Raw genomic sequence first — 23,547 nt, 5'->3', positions numbered from 1 at the left:
GCATTCAGCACAGAATCATCTCAAGGTTATCCCATCATAGTACATATTTACAGTAACGTGCAGTGATAGTTGGGTTTAGTGCTGTTGCATTGCACACTTCAAGTTTATTGTCATGTGCAAAGAGTATAATGAAACTGTTACAATAAAACAGAGAAAACACTGTATACATAGAATACAATATGCAGAATAGATAATTATATATGTGCAAGTATTTATACATAATGTTTTTATTTTTTACACGTTGTTATTATGATTGGTTATTTAGTAATTTCAAAACTGAAATGCTTTTTTTGAAACTACTGGAGTGAGGGTCTTTAGTTCTTTACCTTTAATCCTTTTGCGGAAGCTTAGACCTATTCTTCAAGCAAGTTGTAGAGAAGGGGACTGAAGTGCCTTGAAAGCCTAGATGTTGTAATCTGTTCAGTTAGCCAATAAAAGATGCTTCACTTCTCATTGCATCCATAATACTACTACTACTACTACATAGCATCCCTTTCAATATAAATCGCAGTGTGATCTGCTTTTGAAAGTCTATGACCAGCTCCTTGATTTTCCTGAAACTAAAAGCCAGACTTTTGGCCTGACAGTGCTGAGTTAGCAAGTAGACCGATATGTAAAACAACTATGGAAAGAAAGAGAGAGTGAATGAAATTGAACAAAAGACTTGACACTGAGAAAAAAACAGAAAGCTAAAATTGCTGTTATCAATTCACAAGCTCAGTAGGGCAAGGTAACTGAAACTTAATGATTAATTTGTATATTGAAATGAGTGTGGTAACAGGACAAACGGACACACACACACACAGACCACTACAGGTACTTGGACTTGCTTCTGTCTGCTGTGGTATCTTTTTGTCATTGTGACTGTTGTTCACTATATGAAATAATAACGGCAAACAAAGTTTAATTTAGCATTGTGGTCAAATGTGAAGCCACCTATGACTGCTCAGAACTAAAAATGCAAAAATAAAAGTTTCAGTCACACAGGTTTAATAATTGTCTGGGGTGTCTACACCACATATGCAAAATGTATGCATTATATTTACTTCCATTCTTACAGTTTACTACATTGGATCTTTTCCATCTAAGTCTGAAAACTATTTATTAGACCCCATCCTTCAAATTGTAAGGGTTGAGTTCATGCTGAGGCTCCACACAGCAGCTTTGGAGCAAGACCAACCAGGGTATATGAATTACCTGATTATCAGCTAACTTCACACACTATAACCAGTCTTAATGCCAGGAGTGGTTCCCAGTATCCTTGTTTCAGGAACAGTTTGATTACATTTATAAAGATATTACTGTAAACCATCTTTCTACACTTTAATGCATACTAGTAATTAAGAAAAGAAGTTATGCATTTTATATTTTAAATCAATTGTATATATAAAAATACTGCTAAGACAATCTATGCAAAATAACTTCTGCTATATTTATCAGTTTAATACAAATCAATAAAAGTATCGATATGCAAATCAATAAAAATAGGCACATTAAAGAAATGAAAATAAAGAACAGAAGCTATGAACAAACAATGTGAAAATGTTACAGTTATCCCAAAAGGTCAGGAATTTATTGCATGAGAAGATGGCTTTATCCATAGATTACACAATTGTATGTATAAAGAAAAAAGTGTTGATCAGAACCAATTGCAAGCTTGATTATCAGACACTTAGATTATATCAGTCTTCTTTGTAGGTACTGGATGGTGGTTTTGCCAAGTTAGCTAATGTATTTGAAGCCTGGCTATTGTCATTGCTTTTAATGGGACTCTCAAATCAGGCTGTAGAGCTCTTTATAGAGGAAATACCCAGTGCCAGACTATAGGCATAAATATACAAATTATGAAGAGGAAGATCAATGTAAAAGGAAAAGGGCTAAACACACAGGTTAGGTTAAATATTAATGAAAACTTACTTGTAATAAATGTTTACTTCTTATATTCATATCTGTTTGAGATTCGTCTTGTGGTTTGATAATTCCTAATTTTCAACTGAGTCGTAATGCAAAAAACAGAGAAAATCATCTGGTACATATTTGGAATGTATTTTTGTAATATAAAGTGTAAATAAAGATGTCTGTCTGTTCGATGTCCATGCTTGGGAATGAAATTGTCAGGCACCCAAAAGAAGTCATCTGCTTTATCCTGAGCAGGGTTGTGGAACAGTTTGAGCCTATACCAACAAGCTGCAAGGCAGGAACAACCCCAGGACAGAACAACAGTACAAGAGTGATCACACGGACTTTTGAGTCAATTTAACATTGTCAATCAACCTAACCTGCGTGTCTTTGCACTGTGGGAGGAGCTGGAGCCCCCAGAGAAAACAGTTGTGCACACGGGGGAAAACATGCAAATTCTACACTGGGAACACCTGGAGCTTGAAACCTAAAGCAATCATAATTATTTAAAACGGGGATAGGTTACTAAGGAGTATCACTGCCAGGGTAAATACTAAGAGAAATAAGTTCCTGGGGTGCAGTATGAGTTTGTCATGATTTTTGAAAGGGCGGTATGATAGGCAACTTAATTTAGTCCGCTGATTCAAGGCACAGGAGAAGGAGTGAAATAGTACAAAAGTTAACTGATGTCAGTTTAGTCACCTTAACATTTTTTTTTTTTAAATTTTCCAAATGAGCTCTACTATTAATGACAGTTTTTATTACATTAGTTCACAAATAGTTTAACATACTCTAGTTCCCATTTAATAATTTCATTAATTAAAAAAACGAAATTATTCAAAAAATATATGTAGTATTTGTATTTTATACAAATCAGATATTTCTTGATTAGTAATTTGGCAAACAGTCCACTTTGAAATCTTTAACTGTACTGACTGACATTATACTGAACGTCTACAGCCTGTCTCATGCTTTTCATAATTTTGAGTGTTCTAACAGTTCTGTATGGTCCAGTGCACATGTCCTGCACACTGCCAGTTGATGAAAATTTATCGATTCACTTTAAAAAAAAAAAAAAAGTAATCTTTCCTCGTGTGTTAAATAAATCTTTGCACTTCTGTTACACATGTTTTGTAGATCAAATATATGCCATAACAGAGAACAAACAGTGAGGCACGTACCAGTTCTACATGACCACTGAAACTTAAAGTAAAGGGCAGGTGGAAGAGTCATATTAGTTAACAATTGTTCCTTTTGTGCTGCAGTCAAATCTATGTTTAAATGTGAAACTTCCTATTGGACTCTGGTGATTGGGTTTGAAATTAAATGTTGAACAACATTTCACAAAATATATTTTAGAGTAAATTATTCAGAGTTAAATCCTTAGTATATGTGCTATATGAGAAAGTAAGCAAGGGTGTTAGCTTAAAAGAAGCAATTGAATTAAGAAGATAAGATCCTAGTATTTAAAAAAAAAACAAACAAAAAAAAAAAACTGTCAAAACTGATTTACATATTTTGAATATTTGAATGTGCAAGCAGTCTTCTGATTATTTTTTTCTTTATCCTGAAAATAAATATCTTTTAAATCCCTGTTAATAGTTTTAAACAAGTAGTCCTCTTAACACTAGAATTCTTGAAGCCTACGAAAATATTTGTAATGCCAGGCCACCTTAAATTCCCTCCCACCTCCTCATCAGCGTCTTTGTTTTGCAAATGCGTCAGTCAGCAGTGGCCTCAGCCAGCCAGCTCACTCATCCCCCACCAAGGCAGCTGAAGTCAAGTCAGATGCAAAATTCTCAGAGCTGGAGTTTCTTTATCTAGGAGTGAAGTGTCTGGAAATGTATAGGGTATATATTAAATTGTTATTTGGAATACATACATTTCATGTGTGTTCTGTGTCTACAACGATCTGTGTAAATGTAGGGTGACAGGAAATGCGAGGCAAAAAATGTTGAACACATAACTAAAACATTTTTCATGTTATAGTAATAATGACAAAATGCCAACGTGGAGTGTATAATGTGTGAAGGCTGAAGTCTAAATATCAAATAAACACTATTACAAAAGGTATAACAAGAATATAACTGGAGGAAAGGAAAATATTCAATTTACATATTGCTGTCAATGTGTAAGAACCAAAACCCAAATATAAATCGACACAACTAAACATATCAGCTTGGTTGGTGCTAGGTAAAGAACTGCTGACTCATAATCAAAAGGGTTGTGAGTTCAAACCTGAGTCCTTCATGCATTTACCATTGTGAGTAGTGAGCTGCTGTTATTATTACTGTTATACAGTATAATAAAAACATAAATTTGATTTGAGTCTGTAACATCCAGTGTAAATTTTTGCTACCTGTAAAAGATATCGCTGAAAGGATGTAAGCAGATTACACAAAGGCTAGTGAATCATGTCTTCTTGGTATCTTGTTGTCACTTTAATTTTTGTTTTTATTCTTGAGTAAAAGCTCACTTGTTTTGCTAAACCTTTACGAAAGTGCTTATTTTATATTCCAGTAACCACTTGAATGACATCAAATCTGTCTCTTCTGTTTCACGCATGCACACCTATGTCCATGCATGAAAATGTCATTGTTTGAAAACGCTATGTCATTTGAACATGAGTTGTCATTTGAACATGTTTGTTTTTTCTAATCTTACCCAATCTCCATGTTATGGTCCATGGTACTGAGAATGCAGACAGACTTCTTTTTGGGTGCATACACCGTCAGCATGGTACTGAAAGAGTAAAGAGCAAATGCGGCATGATAGTATAAAAGCCATCAACTCAGAAAGGGAGAGCTAAGTTCATTGTACCACATGAATGTGACTGAGATAATAAAACTGAATTAAAAAAAACACTAGGAAAAATTTACACCAGGTTACAGTCTCAAATCAATTTTTTTTTTATTATATAATAGTATGATAATAGCAGCTTCCTTGTCAAAACGATAAATTCGGGCAGGATCGAACCCGCAACCTCTTGATTACAAGACAGCAGTTCTTACTGCTGTACCAGCCAAACGAATATGTCTACTTTGTGTCGATTGATATTTGGGTTTCAGTTTTTACACATTGAAAGCAATATGTAAATTGAATAATTTCCTTTTCTTCAGTTATACTGCACAACAAAGTTTTTGTTTCTTGAACACTGTTGGGTGTTTCTTATAGATTTTAGTGTGCTGATCACGACTATCACATCAAAATTTACCCGTCACGTACCGTTTCAGAGAAATCTTCAGTTTTGTCATGATTTTTTCTTATATTTGTATCCAAACATTTTTGCTCCCATACGTGACTTATCAACAACGGTTTGTGTAGCCTGGGCATTTCCAGGCATGGAATCAGGCCAGGTTGGAAGCTGTTCTGTGGAAGTTGACATCCTGGGCAGGTCTGAACGAGCTTGACGCTGTCTCAGAATGCTTTAAAGGTGGCTTGCATACACCGATCGTGCTCATTTGGTTAATATAGATAGTCAGTGTGTATAGTATCAGTATAGTAAAGTATAGTATATGTAGCAATATAACAGTAAGTAAGCTTGATGCTATAGACATTTTGGTGTCGGGCGATATGTCTTGTCAATGTTGTAACAGCCGCAATACATTCTGCTATATCTGCAACGAATATACACTTGCGCCTCAGAGACGTTGGATGACTGCTGTTGTGAAGAAAGCTTATTATCTGTATTGCGGCTGCAAAATTGGTGATCAAGACAAGGAATAGGCACCTCACATTTGCTGTGCGACATGTGCTGTCAGTCTGAGAGCCTGGCTCAGAGGCACTCGAATGACGATGCCGTTTGCTGTTCCGATGATATGGCGAGAACAGAAAGACCATGTGACAGACTGTTACTTCTGTTTGACTAATGTGTCTGGTTTCTCTGCCAAAAACAAGAAGTCAATTGAATATCCTAATCTGCCTTCAGCAATGAGACCCGTGCCACATGACGACAGTCTTCCAATTCTGAAACCACCAGAGGATTGGACCTTAGACGAACCAGATGAAGAAACTCCAATGCAGGGTACTGACAGTGACATTGACCCGGATTTTGAACCATGCTCATCAGGCGATCCACATCTGATAACACAGTCAGAATTGAAAGTTATGGTCAGAGATTTGGGTTTGTCAAAAGCTGAGCTGCTGGGTTTGAGACTGCAGGAATGGTGTTTGCTGTCAGAAGGTATGAAAATTTCTGTGTTTCGAGGCCGACAACATGATATAACCAATTTTTTTGCACAAGTCGACAGTCTGTTTCTGTTGTGACATTAAAGGATTTGTTCTCGGCCTTGGGTTGTGATCACAACCCAGAAGAGTGGCGTCTCTTCATTGATTCGTCAATGTTAAGTCTGAAAGCTGTTCTTCTGCACAATGGCAATGTTTATCCTTCACTACCTGTTAGCTATGCTGCACACATGAAAGAAACGTTTGAGAATATGGAACTGTTGCTGAAGCACGTCCAGTATAGCAGGTACAACTGGAATATCTGTGGAGACCTTAAAGTTGTTGCTCTGTTATTAGTTGTTTCATCTATGAATGGGACAGCCGTGCCAAAGAGTCGCACTGTTCTCGACAGAACTGGCCACTCTGTAAAAAGTTAGTTCCAGGACAGAAAAATGTGGCATATGAATCGCTTGTCGACCCGGCAAAGATATTTTTGCCTCCTCTTCACATAAAACTGGGATTCATGAAGAATTTCCTGAAAGCACTGAACAAGGAAGGTGAAGGTTTTCATTATTTAAGACAGATGTTCCCAAGAATATCTGACACCAAGATCAAAGAGGGCATTTTTGTTGGCCCCCAGATCAGACATGTTATGAGTGACAAGCGATTTGAAGATCTGTTAGTTTGGCTGGAAAAAATTGCCTGGAAGCCTTCAAAGATGTTGTTGACAATTTTCTGGGCAATTAACAGAGCCTCAAACTACATTCAGCTGGTAGACAAACTTCTCAAAGCATACAAGACAATGAAGTGCAACATGTCACTCAAGATTCATTTGCTCCACTCACACTTGGACTTCTTCCCCACAAATCTCGGTGCTGTCAGTGATGAACATGGTGAAAGGTTTCACCAGGACATTGCTACTATGGAGAAACGATACCAGGGCAACTGGAATCCATCAATGTTTGCTGACTACTGTTGGACACTGCAACGTGATGCACCAGACATTGAATAAAAAGAAAATCAGGAGCAAAACACTTTTAATTCTGTTGAATTTAATAGCTTATGTGAAACAAATGTGACTAAATACGTTATTGTCAGTAAACATATAAATGTATAAATCTCAGAGTTCCTACGTGATGCAGTAAAACCAAAAGATATTTGCGCATACCCAGTAGGTACCTGTCACAATCAGCAAAAACTTTTCAGGAAGCAAGACTTAGAAAAAAAGAATAAAAGTGCACTTACTTTACTTTACCTTTTGTGAAAGTACTTGTTTGATATTTGGACTTCAGTCTTCACACATTATACACTTCACGTCAGCATTTTGTCATTATTACTATAACATGAAAAAGTATGTTTTAATTATGTGTTCAACATTTCTTGTCTTGCATTTCCTGTCATCCTACATTTATACAGATCATTGTAGACAAGGAACACACATGAAGTGTATGTATTCCAAATAACAATATATGATTTACCCTATACAATTACAGGCACCTCACTCCCAGATAAAGAAACTTCAGCTCTGAGAATATTGTGTCTGATTTGACTTCAGCTGCCTTGGTGGGGGATGAGTGAGCTGGCTGCCTGCTGCCACTGCTGATTGACACATTTGCACAACAAAGACACTGATGAGGAGCTGTGAGGAAATTTAAGGTGGCCTGACATTACAAATATTTTCACTGACTTCAGGGATTCTAGTGTTAAAAACAATTTTACCCCTAAAAACAAATTTAGTAAATTGATGGTTTTGGAAACAAGTGTGTAAAAATTAAAACATTGTGAGAGAGGTAGGTTGTTAATGAATTGTCCTAAATGTGAAGCATGTTATTAAAGTATTTCCCTCCACAGGTTTCTGAAACAATGTAAATATATCTAGTTCAATAAATGCAGTAATGTTTAAAAAAGGAATATGAGGAACATGTTAGTGTGTATCATCAATTAGAACTACACATTCTTGAAAATCTAATAAAGTTTTTAAGTCTCCTCCTAAATCATAAATTCATCTTCTATAAATCAGCACCGTTTGATGATATAAGAACTAAATGGGAAATGTAATAGAGAAGATGAAAGGATCTTTGAAACTGAATACATAAAAGTTGGCTATATTGGGACTGAATGCAGTATTTCTTGTTTTAATAGGAGCAGGCAAGACATAAATATGTTGATCTTGTGTCATCTTTGATGTTGGCTGAAGCCCCAAACCAGACTGCAGACTCTGCTGTTGATGGTACATCAAAATATGAGACAATCCAGTTGACCACTGAAAACAACATCACTACCATTCGTTTAAACCGACCTAATAAGAAAAATGCCATTACTGTTGAGGTGAGAGAAACTGTATTCCAGACTTTGCTTAGTTTTTCATTAACCTAGCAGCCTTTTACTGTAAATGGTATTTTTAGCCAACTTGTATAATTTTATTAGAATTAAAGTTATATGCATGTGTCCTATAATAAAAAAATTATACCAGAATTTTGCCAGTTAGCTTAATCATTTCTCTCTTAATTCAATATTTACAGGTGCTGGTCATAAAATTAGAATATCATGACAAAGTTGATTTATTTCAGTAATTCCATTCAAAAAGTGAAACTTGTATATTAGATTCATTCATTACACACATACTGATGTATTTCAAATGTTTATTTGTTTTAATGTTGATGATTATAACTGACAACTAATGAAAGTCCCAAATTCAGTATCTCGGAAAATTAGAATATTGTGAAAAGGTTCAATATTGAAGACACCTGGTGTCACACTCTAATCAGCTAATTAACTCGAAACACCTGCAAAAGCCTTTAAATGGTCTCTCAGTCTAGTTCTGTAGGCTACACAATCATGGGGAAGACTGCTGTCTTGACAGTTGTCCAAAAGACGACCATTGACACCTTGTACAAGGAGGGCAAGACACAAAAGGTCATTGCTAAAGAGGCTGGCTGTTCACAGAGCTCTGTGTCCAAGCACATTAATAGAGAGGCAAAGGGAAGGACAAGATGTGGTAGAAAAAAGTGTACAAGCAATACGGATAAGCGCACCCTGGAGAGGATTGTGAAACCCCACATTTTTGAATGGGTTTTGGAGATTCACAAAGAGTGGACTGCAGCTGGAGTCAGTGCTTCAAGAACCACCACGCACAGACGTATGCAAGACATGGGTTTCAGCTGTCGCATTCCTTGTGTCAAGCCACTCTTGAACAAGAGACAGCGTCAGAAGCGTCTCGCCTGGGCTAAAGACAAAAAGGACTGGACTGGACTGCTGTTGAGTGGTCCAAAGTTATGTTCTCTGATGAAAGTAAATTTTGCATTTCCTTTGGAAATCAAGGTCCCAGAGTCTGGAGGAAGAGAGGAGAGGCACAGAATCCACGTTGGGTAATACGTGAGGTCCAGTGTAAAGTTTCCACAGTCAGTGATGGTTTAGGGTGCCATGTCATTTGCTGGTGTTGGTCCATTGTGTTTTCTGAAGTCCAAAGTCAACGCAGCCGTCTACCGGGAAGTTTTAGAGCACTTCATGCTTCCTGCTGCTGACGAACTTTATGGAGATGCAGATCTCATTTTCCAACAGGACCTGGCACCTGCACACAGTGCCAAAGCTACCAGTACCTGGTTTAAGGACCATGGTATCCCTGTTCTTGATTGGCCAGCAAACTCGCTTGACCTTAACCCCATAGAAAATCTATGGGGTATTGTGAAGAGGAAGATGCAATGCGCCAGACCCAACAATTCAGAAGAGCTGAAGGCCACTATCAGAGCAACATGGGCTCTCATAACACCTGAGCAGTGCCACAGACTGATCGACTCCATGCCACGCCGCATTGCTGCAGTAATCCAGGCCAAAGGAGCCCCAACTAAATATTGAGTGCTGTGCATGCTCATACTTTTCATGTTCACACCTTTCAGTTGGCCAACATTTCTAAAAATCCTTTTTTTGCATTGGTCTTAATTGATATTCTAATTTTCCGAGAATCTGAATTTGGGACTTTCATTAGTTGTCAGTTATAATCATCAACATTAAAAGAAATAAACATTTGAAATACATCAGTCTGTGTGTAATGAATGAATCTAATATACAAGTTTCACTTTTTGAATGGAATTACTGAAATAAATCAACTTTGTCATGCTATTTTAATTTTATGACCAGCATCTGTATATTGCATTTTTAGTAGGTGCAAAGTAAATTATAAGATGTGTAAAATAGTAAGCTTGGATAAACCTCTTCCCAAGCTCTTGTTTGCCATTAAATACATATATTGTAGCAATTAAAGTATAAAGGGAGAAAGCAGGGCTGTGCCCATATGAGAAAAAGGGCAGTTTGTGTTCAAACTATCAAGTCAACTGTTTGACAAGACGTTTAAACAATACAAGACTCATACTAGCTGAAAGAAATGTCTCCAGAGGTAAGAAAATCTACATTTTTTGTATGGAAAATTAGTTATGCAGTGTTTTTCTTTCTTTTTTCCTTTTCCTCTGGTTGCTCATCCCTTGCAACCAAATCATACATAAAGCTGACAAACAAATGAGGTAACAGAATGCCAAGGGCAACTGTTATATGATATTTTTTACTCCATGGGATTGCATATCTTATTATGTTAACCATAGTTCAACAGTTACAATTTAGGTTATTTGAACACCCATATTAAATCTCGTTCATTTGAATCTGGATTAACAGATGGTGGTTGAAACACGAGTGTTGAGTTTGGCTTTATATTTTAGAAGACTTTACAATTAATGTGTATAAATGTAAAACAAGGTTTCATTGTAATGAATCTTCTTTAAACAGATGTACAAGGAGATCATGCAGGCGCTAAAACAAGCTGCTGAAGAAGACTCTGTGTTAACTGTTCTGACAGGTATATTGTAGCTTTTGAAAGTAGTAAATGAGCAATGCTTTTACTGGTGTAAAGACAATAATGAACTTTAACTAGGACCATAAAGGCTGTGAATAATCGAATAACTTAGCACCATGTTTTGGGTTTATTTTGCTATTGTCCGTGCATGCTGGGACAGGAGTATTCTAGCTGTGTAATTGCGAATTTATAAATTTAAAGGACATTGAGTACAAAGGAAGGCTTAATCTTGGATGGACTAACATTCTTCCGTGGTCACACTCTTTCAAACCTGGGCTAATTTAAAGCCATCAGTTCACCTAATCTGCACTTCTGTAGGATGTAGGTGTAAACCAGATTGGGCAATGTATATTTTGTGTTGTACAGAAAAACATTGCATTCATTTCATTATTGTTCATTCTCATAAATTAGTTTTCTATCACTTATGAATTCCTGATTAGCATTGCAGAAAGATGAGTCATATCTGTCAGTGTTTGTCCCTATGAATACACCAGACTATTGCAGAGTGGTGAGGGCACACACACGCGCATAAGTACCAATTTCAACCTAATCATTCTTTCTGTATATACAGTGATTCCTCGCTATATCACGCTTCGAATTTCGCGGCTTCACTCTATCGCGATTTTTTTCTCATACACGTTTATGTCACTACGCATGCGCTTTCTGAGAACTTTTATCTAAGCCCCACGATGGCTCCTAAACGTGCTGCTTTTTCTAAGCCTTCTGGCAATGAAACTAAGCGCCGGAGGAAGATGCTTACCATCCAGGAGAAGGTGAAACTCTTGGATATGATCAAAGATGGCAATACCCTACAAAAGCCTCCTCACGCATATGAAAAGACAGCGCCTGCAACTGCCTATCAAGATGTTCTTCAGCCGTGCACCCAGACACCCACTGCCTATTCCTAGTACTCCTTCAGCGGAAGAAGACAACGACGCACCTGCTGAAGATACTGCACCACCTTGTCACACTTGGGTCACAGATTTGCACAGAGACACAGGAGGTTGTAGAAAAAAAGAACTTTATTCAAAGCACTGCAAACAAACATTTGTCTCTTTTCAAAAGTTTAAACGTGCTCCATGACAAGTCAGAGATGACAGTTCCGCCAGGAGCAGAGAATGACTGAGAGAGAGAGAAACAAAATAACCAATTCCAAAGCTGAGAGGCGCTGCACAATACTTTTAAGTAAGCGGAGTACCGCATGAGAGGTTTATAGCGCAAGTAAGAATGGTAAGGAGCAATGTGAAGGTAGACTGTCAGCTGTTTCAGCGGTTTTCCCAGGGGCTTCTGTGTCCTCTGAGGGTGCGATCAGCGCTCCAGCTTACAACCCGAAGACTCTCCTACTGAGCTCGTGCCTTCATAGGTTAGTGGTTGTGTGTAAGAACTGTATGTGTGTGTAATTAAATGTACAGTACAATAATAATAATAATATGATATTTGTAACGTCTAATATGTCTTATTTTGTCTAATATATTGGGTAATACGAGTGTAATGATGACTAAAGGGTGTTATTTTATGTCTAGAGGGCTCTAATAATGTTAAACGTATTTAGAAGGTTGTAAACAGGTTTTCTATACTCTTTAACTGCGAAAATATTCGATTTATAAATAAAGAATCCTACTTCGCGAAAATTCATTTATCGTGGTAGAGTCTGGAACGGATTAATCGTGATAAACGAGGGTTCACTGTAAAATGAAAATCTGAGTACCAAGATAATCGTTTCATCACAGGCAGATTGTGTAAACACAAATGGGGCAGAGATTCATAAATGCAAATAAGAAACAAAAAAATAAAGTGACTTTTTAAACACATTACTGTTTGTATTAACACCAATTTTATTTAACAAGTTAAGTATTTTTGGATTAACTGGCTTTGCTTGTTAAAGTAATACTTTCAAATATGTGTGCTGAAACTAGTTAACTGAAGCAGATTTCACCAAAGAACTCAAATACAGTTAGATTTTTTTAAATTGTAAAAATATAGTAGTTGTGCCTTCCACAAAGTAAGAAAAATGTGAAACTTCTGCTCTGTAGGTAAATCTTTGTGTTCTTTTTTGTAACATGATCTTATCTTCCATTTTCAGGTAATGGTGACTATTACTGCAGCGGGAATGACTTAAATAATTTTATGAATGTTCCTCCTGATAACATTAAACATATGGCTAAAGATTCAGGAGAACTGCTTAGGTATGGGTAATATGTTTTAATGATGCTTTTCATTTGTAATCTGTAACATGAAAGAATGATTTTCATTCTGAGAAAGACATAGTTGCTTAGTCTGAAGCCAGCTTCAATTTTTCAAAGAAATCTTGGTCTGATAAGACATCTTGTTTCTTCTTTTAGTGCTTCTGTGCAGAAATGAATTGTGAGTTTTACTTTTAAGATATACTGAAAAGGTTAAAAGTTTATTACCCAGCGGTAGCTGTGTATATTTTACTGACTTATTTTTGTATTTTGTCTTTGTACACACAGTCAAAAGGTGAATTAATTTATTTGTTATAGAATATATTTTTGTTTACAGGTATGAACTCGGTTAATTTGCATTGTAAATTTATGAAATGTCTCCTGTGTAGAGCTACATTTTATCTACAATAGGCACTTGTATCCTGATTGTAAACATGTAGGCTGTAAAAGTAGTATACACACATTACCTTTACTCTAGAAACTTTAAATGCTTTTTTAGCATAAAGACACAAATACAATTACATTTTCCAAAACAACATGCAAATTAGCATTCTGACAACTTCCTCTACTCTAGGGGTTCAACATGGTACATGGACTGTTTTGTGTGCTTTATATTTTTACTGACAGTTAAGCCCACAGAAAAGATAAAAGGTAGAAGATATTCTATAATGCTGCAATTGTGACTGCTATATCCTAAACCGCAAGTGCGCTGTAGTCAGTCTGAATGTGTGAATGGAATCAAGATTGGATTTTTAAATGAACACAACTGGCTGCCCAATCTCTGAATTCATCACCTCATATTTTTTGTATCTGCATAAGGCTGTAGCCTCCATAGTCATCTGGGGCCTCATCTACAACGGCATGCGTAGAATTCACACTATATCATGGCGTACGGACAAAAGTGGAAATGTGCGCACGCACAAAAAAATCCAGATGCATAAATCTGTGCGAACGGCAACTTCCACTTTTTTCCACTACATAAATCCCAGTCAGCGTGAAAAGTAACGCACATGCACATGCCTGCTGTCCCACCCCAACTCCTCCCAGAATTACATCTCTTTGAATATGCAAATCAATATAAATAGCCCTTAAGCTCAGCCTTCTGTGAAAAGACAATGGCAAAAGCACGGGAGAAAATAGAAGAATTTCAGTGAATACCTAGTGGAGGCAAGGAAAAACTTACTATTTCTTGGTTTAAACAATGATACAGTATAATCAACAAAGGAAGTTGATTGAGTGACATAGAGTATCAGAGAAACTCGAAAGTTCAAGTTCACAAAGTCGCACAGTGCCCGAAATAAAAAAGAAGTAGCCAGATATCAAAATCGCCATGAAAAGGCGAGTCGTAGCCCACTGTCTGAGTGTCATAGGAACGCTTATTAGGGTACAACAAGAAAAACAAAATTAGGCGCACAGTGGGGAAAAAAGCACAAAATGTCAACTTTAATCTCAAAATTTCCACTTTAATTGCGTAGTTTATTTTGTCATTAAAGTAGAACATCATAAACTTCATCGTAAAATCGTTTAATTTACTAGTTTCTCAAATCCCATCGTAACTAAAGTAGCACGTTAAATGCTTCGTTTTGTATTTGATCTTCTATGTGCTCTATGTGCACTACCTGCTTCTTAAACTGGCTTTCTCTTCCTCTGACAGGACACAGAATCCATTACATTCATAATATTACAGCTCTCTGAATAATTAAATACTGTGATGTATACGTGATATCATTTTCGTGATGATAGGAGTTAAAGCATGTTATTAAACATGGGAACACGGTGGCGCAGTGATAGTGACGAGTAGGCGCCTTGTCCACAGATTGTTCATGCCTTCCGCAAGGTGATTGCTGCGCCATGCGCGACCTTCGATGAAATAATTTATTGCAGCAGTACTGTCTCTTTCAAACGTACTAACCCCCAATTTCTGTTCTTCCTTTTCTTTTTCAAAGTAACCAATCGCCACACAATCAGCTCTGTAATAGATGTTAAGCCATCTGTAAGCATCTGTCTTTCTGCAGTGTTGCGCCAGCCCCAGCAAGAATACAGTGTGAGGCAGGAATAATTGGGGAGCCAGCTCATTGCTAGCACTGTGACACTCTGTCCTCACATGTTTAATTATTAACGATATAGGTTATTTAAATGACGTTAACATTTTATCTGTATAATGTAATAAACATTTTGCTGCATTTCATCTTAAAAATTATATTGTCATCATATGTAAATATGTGCTTTATAAAGTGGCGCAGGTTTGCAATATTATAATTGTATCGCAAGTTTACAGTGAGGTAATTGTACTTGTAAGCACAAATAGTTCTACAAGGAGCACTTGATGGATTGATTAAGTGCGTTTATAGTTCTTGGGATGAAACTGTTTCTGAACCGCGAGGTCCGTACAGGAAAGGCTCTGAAGCGTTTGTCGGATGAGAGCAGTTCAAATAGTGAATGGCTGAAGCAGCTTGTGCTTGATTCTATATACCGATAATTCTCTTTACGATCAGCTGCTCTGAGTGGTGCAATGAGAGTAACAACGCTAAAGCACCTATGGTATTTGGAATAGTTTGGCTATTCCGTGGACCATTATATTGTTACAGATTAATTACAATCAGATGCCTTAAACTAATAAACAATATGCGGTTAATTTCAGTGTATTTATAAAGCCGCATCAGGAATGGGGATCTGAAAATGAAAGGGAAATCACACCGGAACAGTAGCACTGCTGTGACGCTGGGTGCCACCAGTTTGCAAAACTGAGCGGAGAACTTGCGTACGCCAGGGTTTGAGCTACCATGAAAATGTGTGTGGCTTTACGCCAAGTTTAGGTTTTATACATCGCGATTTGAGCGTGGAAACAGGCTTACGCAACATTTTTGTGCGTACGCACCATTTATACATGAGACCCCTGGATGTTGTATGTGCACATAACCATTCAAGTTTGTTTTTTGTGAATCTTTTGAAACAACAGCCTTCCCACATAGTCAACAAAAAAAAAGTTGGGTAAATCTGTTTGCTCACCAGGTTAATTTGCGTTGAAAGGAAAGTGTTGCCCAACAGCTGAGGCTGATGTATTCTTAGCCACCAGTTCACCCTGTCTGTGTTTTTCTAAAGTAAATGAGGTACTTTATACCTTTGTACAGTACGTAGGTATTAATGGTGAGGACCCTGTTCAAGACTAAGTGGGTTAGAAAATGAGTGACTGAATGACATCCTATGCCCAATTTGAAAATTACAGGAATTGCAGAAAAGCAATGTTGGCGTACTCAGTTAAAATGTTTTATTGGCAAATATTCGTTAATACAGTTTTTTACTCACAAAAAAAATCTGCATCATAATAATGTCATTTCAGTCTGCCAGTCAAAAATTTCTGGAAGAAAAATATCTTTTTTTTTTTTTTTTTTTAATTACTCATAGTTTGAATGCATCGTGTCAGTTTGACTGTTGACTATAAATAGTCCTGGTATGAATACATGTGAATTTATCTGCTGCATAATCTACCTTTGAATTTAGCTGGCTGGCATTAGCTTTTGCCTTTGAAGTTACAGTAATAAGCTTTTAGTTCACCAGTAAATTTTAGAGTACATCTTATGCTTCAAGACTCTGTGACATTTTGGGAAGTAGTAACCAATGTTATTTCTAATGTCTGTGGGTCTAACTATTTTGGCTTTGGACAAAAATACTATAGTAACAATAGGAATTTTTTGTTAGTTAAAAACAAAATTGGTTGGACTCAACAAAATATTTACCACAATTACAGGTGGGTAATATAGAAAAATATTATTATTTCATATATTATTACAGTGTGCAATTTAGCTGTATTTGTTTTTTGTATTTTAAAGCCATTTTCTCCACAGTAGAAACAAAGCAAATTTAATGGTCGGATTAGAAGAATTGTTTCTTTCATATTGATCCTCAACACCAGACCTCATTGGGTAGTGTGCTGAGCTTGCATTTGAAGTCCTTTTTACCTGTGGCTATGTAGCCAGTCATGGCTCCAATTCCATCATTATATTTGTTTAATGATACCATACATAGGCTTAATCATGATAAGGCAGAATGTTGCAGTCATTGCTAAGTGCAGTACTAATGTCTGTGAACACACAGTAGCTGCCAGTTGTTACAGTGTTTGAAGTGTTGCTATCTGTGAACAGTCAGTGAACATAGCTTTTTTGTGAAAGCCGAAGAAGTGTTTGCTTGCTAATAGCGGAAATTTAACACTGTGTTGCAACACTGAGTGTTTATAGATGCAAATGAGGCATTGTTACTATGATAAGGATTACCATACTTTGTTTACATATTTAAGTAGAAACGGGCAAAAAGAATGTTACAGCCTCAGTCACCAAACTGAAAATATCTATTTACTTTTCAAGTAAATTCATGTGTTTTCTCCTCTAATAGACTTCTTTCAGTTAAACTTCCTGAAGACTTTGAGCTAGCTGAATTTAAAAAGGAAACAAGCCGAGCAATCCTTCATTTTAGTTTCATGAAGTTGTATTTTCTACTTTTGCCACCAGTGGGAGAGAAAAATTTGTTGCCTTGAAACTAAATATTTTTCTTAGAAATAATCTAATTTCCAGAAAGCTAGCATCTCTGCTTGGATACACATCTTACAAGGAACAGGTTCATCTTCTGATATATAAAATGAGTCACGTTCCTAATATCAGCAAGATTAAGGATCGGTTCATAGATTTCAGGAAGCATAAGGCAGATCACATTTCCAACTATTTTGGAGGTGTGCCGTTTAAGAGGTTTAACAATATTACAATTCTTGAAGTCGTCATCACTGACAACCTGAAGTAGATACAAAGCATTTTGGATATTGTCAAGACTTACTAGTGCCTTTATACTTCAGGTGTCTGGAAAACCCAAATGTTTCCGTGCTGTGTTCACAAACTTCTTGTGGGCCTAGTAGAGTCCATTTTCAGTGACTGTGCTATATATTTATATTTTGACCCTTGACTCAAGTTTTCAAATATGATACTGTTTTAAATTAGAAAAAAATCTTAGTATATTTTATCTACACAATTTTAATATTTTTACTGAGACCTTTTTCAGTTATTGCAGCTATGAGTGTTTTGGGGTAAGTATTTACCAGCTTTGCAAACTGTTTAATAGTTATTTTGTCCTATTCTTCAAGGAACACTTGGTCTAGGTTATTTAGGTTAGACAGATGACACTTTTCAACTACTGTTTTTAAATAGTGCCATCAATTTTCAATTAGATTGAGAGTTGGGCATATTCTTAAACCAAGATTTGTCATCCATTGTCTGGAAAAATAAGAAACATGCATTGTAGGTAGAATAATAGCATTTAAATGCCATTTCCAGCAGTAAAATAGATAAGTGCATTTTATCAATAAATATATACATACTGATATATAATTTTTGCTTACAGAAACTTTGTAAATTCATTCATTGACTTTCCTAAACCATTGATTTCATTGGTTAATGGTCCTGCTGTTGGAGTGTCTGTCACTTTGCTTGGATTGTTTGACATTGTTTATGCTACTGACAGGGTGAGTATTGTTTGATTCTAAAGAAGTGTTTTTTATGGATGTGTGTGTGTATATATATATATATATATATATATATATATATATATATATATATATATATAATATATATACACACACACGCACAGGTGCATCTCAATAAATTAGGATATCATCGAAAAGTCAATTTATTTCAGTAATTAAATTCAAAAAGTGAAACTCATATATAGGTTTGTTACACACAGTGAGATATTTCAAGCATTTATTTCTTTTCATTTTGCTGATTATGGCCTACAGGTAATGAAAACTCAAAATTCAGTATCTCAGAAAATTGGAATATTACATAAGACCTTTTGCATGAATTACTGCATCAATGCAATGAGGCATGGAGGCGATCAGCCTGTGGCACTGTTGAGTTGTTATGGAAGCCCAGGACAACTACATGTCATTCCAAAATAAAACGTGTTTAGTTACTGCTTTAAAATTTTCACATGATCCAGACATTTATTAATGTTTTTAAGTGTAAAGCAAATATTTTCAGCTTTATTATGTGAGGTAGGTTGAAAAAAACAGAATAAGGGCTTTTTTTAGGAATTCTAGAATAATAGTTTTAAATTGAAAGTTTAATATCATAAACATAGCCTTATATTTGTGATCATTTTAAAAAGGAAGGAAAAATTTAGAAAATTAAAGCATCAGATGTGTGTGACATTTGTAATTTGAATTCTGCTCATGTCTCCTGTATACACTCATACAAACATGAAGCCCACACCAGCAACAGCCATAAACCTGACCAAGTGAATTTTCTGATAAGCTTGATATTTTCTTATAAAAATATCATTAAAGAGTTTGTGTAAATTAAAATGAACACACTCCTAAACATCCATGGTAGTTAGGGGTAGAAATCCTGCACAAATATGAAAATTCACAAATAATACGTGGGCCCAACCCAACTGTGGTGGAGAATATCACAGTGGGATATTTTTTTTTTGACTTACCCTGCTTGTTAACTGTGGTCAGCATGCCCATACACTTGCCTTATCGAGTTGATTGACATTTAGTGGCATGGTAAGCACACAGCATTAGCTGTCGATGGCCACATGGATAAAAAAGGTGAGAGGCAGGTAAGAATAAGTACCCTTGCTGTGGCCTGTGGAACAGGGAGAAGTTGGATATTTTGGAAGGAGTTGAATAATTGAGGCAGTGATAAGATGTCGGTGTTGGATGGATGCTTATTTACCACATTAATTGGAATCTCCACTCAAATTTGTTTTTTTTTTTGCACATTTTACTGTATTATATCTAAAATACAAAACTACCATATCACTGTCTAGATGCTATAAGAAACAACAGCTAAAGCTGTATTGAGAATGATAATAATCATGAAGTAAGTCATGCTTTAATCAAAGGTGTAAAACATTTAACACTGTTTGCATCTGCTTATTTACAGGCTACATTTCACACCCCTTTTAGCCAGCTAGGACAGAGTCCAGAAGGATGTTCGTCATACATTTTTCCAAAGATAATGGGTTCAGCAAAGGTAACTGTTTTCTGTGTAATGTATGTACAGAGTAAATTTGATCTTCTAGTTGTTCTCTTAAAATATATTAAGACATTGATGCTATGCATCAAATTTAAAAGAAAAGGACCAATTATGGGTGATGCATCAGACAAAGTACTTTTCAGTGCTGATATTTTTGGGTGAAAAGATGAGTTGTGATATACATTTTGTGTATTTTGATACAGTATCTTCAGAGACCCTCAGGGGAAAGGAGGGTTTAGTAATGAAGGAACATCATAATAAAGTGTATGTTGACACGCAGACTAAATGTCAGTGCAACAGCAAGAAAATTATTGTATATACTGGATATACGCAGGGTAATATGCTGACGAAGGAGCAATAACTGCAACACTCTCTGAAACGTCTCAACCAGGGAACACACCATTCTTGCAGTCTTTTTTTTAATTTATAAACACACAAGTTTACATGCATATGCGCATCACTGTGCATCAAAATCACGTAATAAACAAGAGAACATATCTTGCAAATGAGAGCATTTTACAGTTATATATTAACACTTCCACTTGCTCTCACATTGCTATGCATTCCTGTTACAACAGTCTTCCAGACCTTCCATGAAAACAAAACAGACTTCTCAATTTACATGCCAAATATAAATCCTGTGAACTTTTGCAGCTTCATCATTGTTACAGGTTTTGTCATAATGTCAGCAACCATTTCTTCTGTTGGACAATACTTCAGTTTAATTTTTCCATCATTTAACATTGCTCTCATAAAATGATACCTAAATGTCCATATGTTTTGCACCTCTGTCTGCTTACAGGGTTCTTTGCTAGAGCAATTGTGTCTTGGTTATCCACATACATTTCCACTGGTTCATGTTGAATTTCACCTTATATTCCTTTTAACAGCTGGATGAGGTACATACCAAGGTTATTATAGTTAACGAAAACTAAATTCAAAACTGAAACTATTATTACAAAAACATTTTCGTAAACTGAAATTAAATAATTAACAAAACTGAAATGAAAAACTAAAACTAAACAAAATATATTAAAGTAGCTGGAAAGACTAACTGAAATAAAATAATAATTTACTAAAATAATTTTAGTTTTCGTTTTTGAATGAATATTCTTGCTGTTAGTTTTTAACCCTTATAACTTTTAACTCTAAAACTGAAAGTCATCCACTACGAGCCACCCGCACGTATTCATCCAATGAGTGGTGGCTGGTGATGGAGGGCGGCTGTTCACACAGCATTTGTGGTGACAGAGCAAGCAGAATACGCGTGTAAAGCATGTGAAATAGAAAGTGATTTACGTGCCGCCTTTCTTTGCACTTAGTGTACATCAAGATGTAATTCAAACGCATGAAATCGGAATGTGCTGATCAACAAAACCTTTACCGTATGGACAGAAAAATCACGAGTGAGTAACATTTCAGTTTACTTCTCAGGTGCCAGCTTTTTGTGGACAGTAATTCACTTACCACTTCGCACATGAAGTATACGAAGTATAGAGAAAGTATAGTAATCATGAGTAAAATTTGACCTCAACATTTTGTTGAATCTTGACATTGTAGACCTCCCTGAGTCTGAAAATACCATTTTTTGGAATGATGTCTGTGTGTGTAAACACGATATCTCAATATCACAACTAGATAGATGGATGAAATTTGGCATGTGGCTGTTACACCAGAATTGTAGATCTGTATTAACTTTTGGGCCAAGTCCATTAACTGGAAGTGGTATTTTACCAGAGCACATACTCGATTTTTTTTTGTTCCTGCAGCTGCAGAGTCTTGATTTATTCAACTTTACTTTTATAATAATTGCTCAATATATTATTAATTTGATTTGATTTGTTTTTGATGGTTCTTTAATGTACATAATATAATCATTGTCTTACAGTTTACTCCTCAAATATCCATCCCCATATCCGAGTACTGTACACGAGAAAGTCTAGGGGAGACCACTCTCGATTTTTGAAAATAAAACGGCACTGATCGAGAGATTGAGTAAGTCATCATACAAGATCAGCATATTGTTGCTGACCAATCACTTTTGCTTTAAAAACGTCGTTTAACAACAAAATCTATCTAAAGCGATACAAACCTTGTAAAATTCCCAAGTTGGCAATGTCTCCACTGAACTACAGGTAGGTGGGGGAAGAGAGTCTGCCAAGTGATGAAACGTTAACATACTAATTTTTTTTTGTATTTATTCTATATTTATTAATTTGTTTTTTAGTTCATATTCACAGCTCAAAATACCTGATATTGTGAAAATAATCCAGTAGCAGAATTATGTTTTAAAATATCTGTGCCCATTTTTCCAATGTTTCTCTCTCTCTCAAAACAGATAGTTGAAATATCATATTCTTCTTGTTCTTAACATCAGCCATATCATACATATTGCATACCAGGAATTTTTGCTGCCTTGCATCCAAACCTGCTTGGGTAGGCTCCAGGTTCCTGCGGACCTGCTCTGGATAAACAGGTTTAGATAATGTATTTATTGTTCTTAATCTCAGATACTGTCTCTGTCATTTTGTGCCTGTCCATACTCTTATTACCTGCTCATGCTCTGCTCATTATGGGTTTACTGTTCTTATGCATTGGCTATTCAAGTCTCACTGCCCCAAACCTTCACTCTACATGCTTGTTTTTCCCTCGATACAGCTAGGTGGGGTCTGCACACTGATTCAAGCCTAAGACCCCTGTTCTTCCTTAGCCCCCATGATTTTCATGGTCACACCTGTCAGAACACAGTAGAATCTCTTTTCTGTTTTTTTAATATCTTTTCAAGCCTGCAGGTGCAAAATTCTGTCTATAAATTGTTTGTACATGAGATGGAATCAGAGATGAATATGGCTGATAGAAAATAATAAAGCCCAGTGTTTGAGATTTTTGAATGCAATATTGAATGCATTCATTATAATCACATTGTCGTTGGAGCAGAATATGTTGTGTGCTGTAGACATTTAGAGTACAAAACCCTCACACCTTAAAATGCACCTAGTTTTCATTACAAATTTGCCCATTCTGGGCAATAAAAGGAAAAGAAAAAAGTGCCAACATTCAGCACAGATTTGTTCAGCACAAATGATATAGAAAATATTAAAAAAAAATTATAACATTGTGTAAAATTGTTCATATTCAGTACCTGGTTTTGATTATGCTTGTTTTTATCAGACAAAAACAAAACCAAATAGTAAAGTGTGTTGTGTAGTGTAGTAAGCTTCCACTAACATTAAACTTGTATTATAGTAATCCCTCCTCGATCGCGGGTGTTGCGTTCCAGAACCCCCCGCGCGGATTTTCACCTTTCGAAGTAGAAATCATATGTTTATATGGTTATTTTTATATTGTCATGCTTGGGTCACAGATTTGCACAGAAACACAGGAGGTTGTAGAGAGACAGGAACTTTATTCAAACACTGCAAACAAGCATTTG

General features: G+C 36.1%; 1 protein-coding gene across 1 annotated transcript in view; it reads left to right on the top strand.

Moving 5' to 3' along the window:
- The window catches only part of eci2 (enoyl-CoA delta isomerase 2), a 100,832-nt gene that overhangs the window by 29,358 nt on the left and 47,927 nt on the right, over positions 1 to 23,547 (top strand). Inside the window, exons 4-8 of the mRNA XM_028803946.2 lie at positions 8,206 to 8,391; positions 10,840 to 10,909; positions 12,990 to 13,092; positions 18,475 to 18,595; positions 20,022 to 20,111. Of these exons, the coding sequence (XP_028659779.1) occupies positions 8,206 to 8,391; positions 10,840 to 10,909; positions 12,990 to 13,092; positions 18,475 to 18,595; positions 20,022 to 20,111 (570 nt within the window). The remainder of the gene's footprint in view (positions 1 to 8,205; positions 8,392 to 10,839; positions 10,910 to 12,989; positions 13,093 to 18,474; positions 18,596 to 20,021; positions 20,112 to 23,547) is intronic.

This window comes from Erpetoichthys calabaricus, chromosome 6 (genome assembly GCF_900747795.2).
Source record: "Erpetoichthys calabaricus chromosome 6, fErpCal1.3, whole genome shotgun sequence".
Lineage (NCBI taxonomy): Eukaryota > Metazoa > Chordata > Cladistia > Polypteriformes > Polypteridae > Erpetoichthys > Erpetoichthys calabaricus.
Note: the sequence above shows the minus strand (reverse complement) of the source record. Positions and strands in the feature narration are given on the sequence as shown.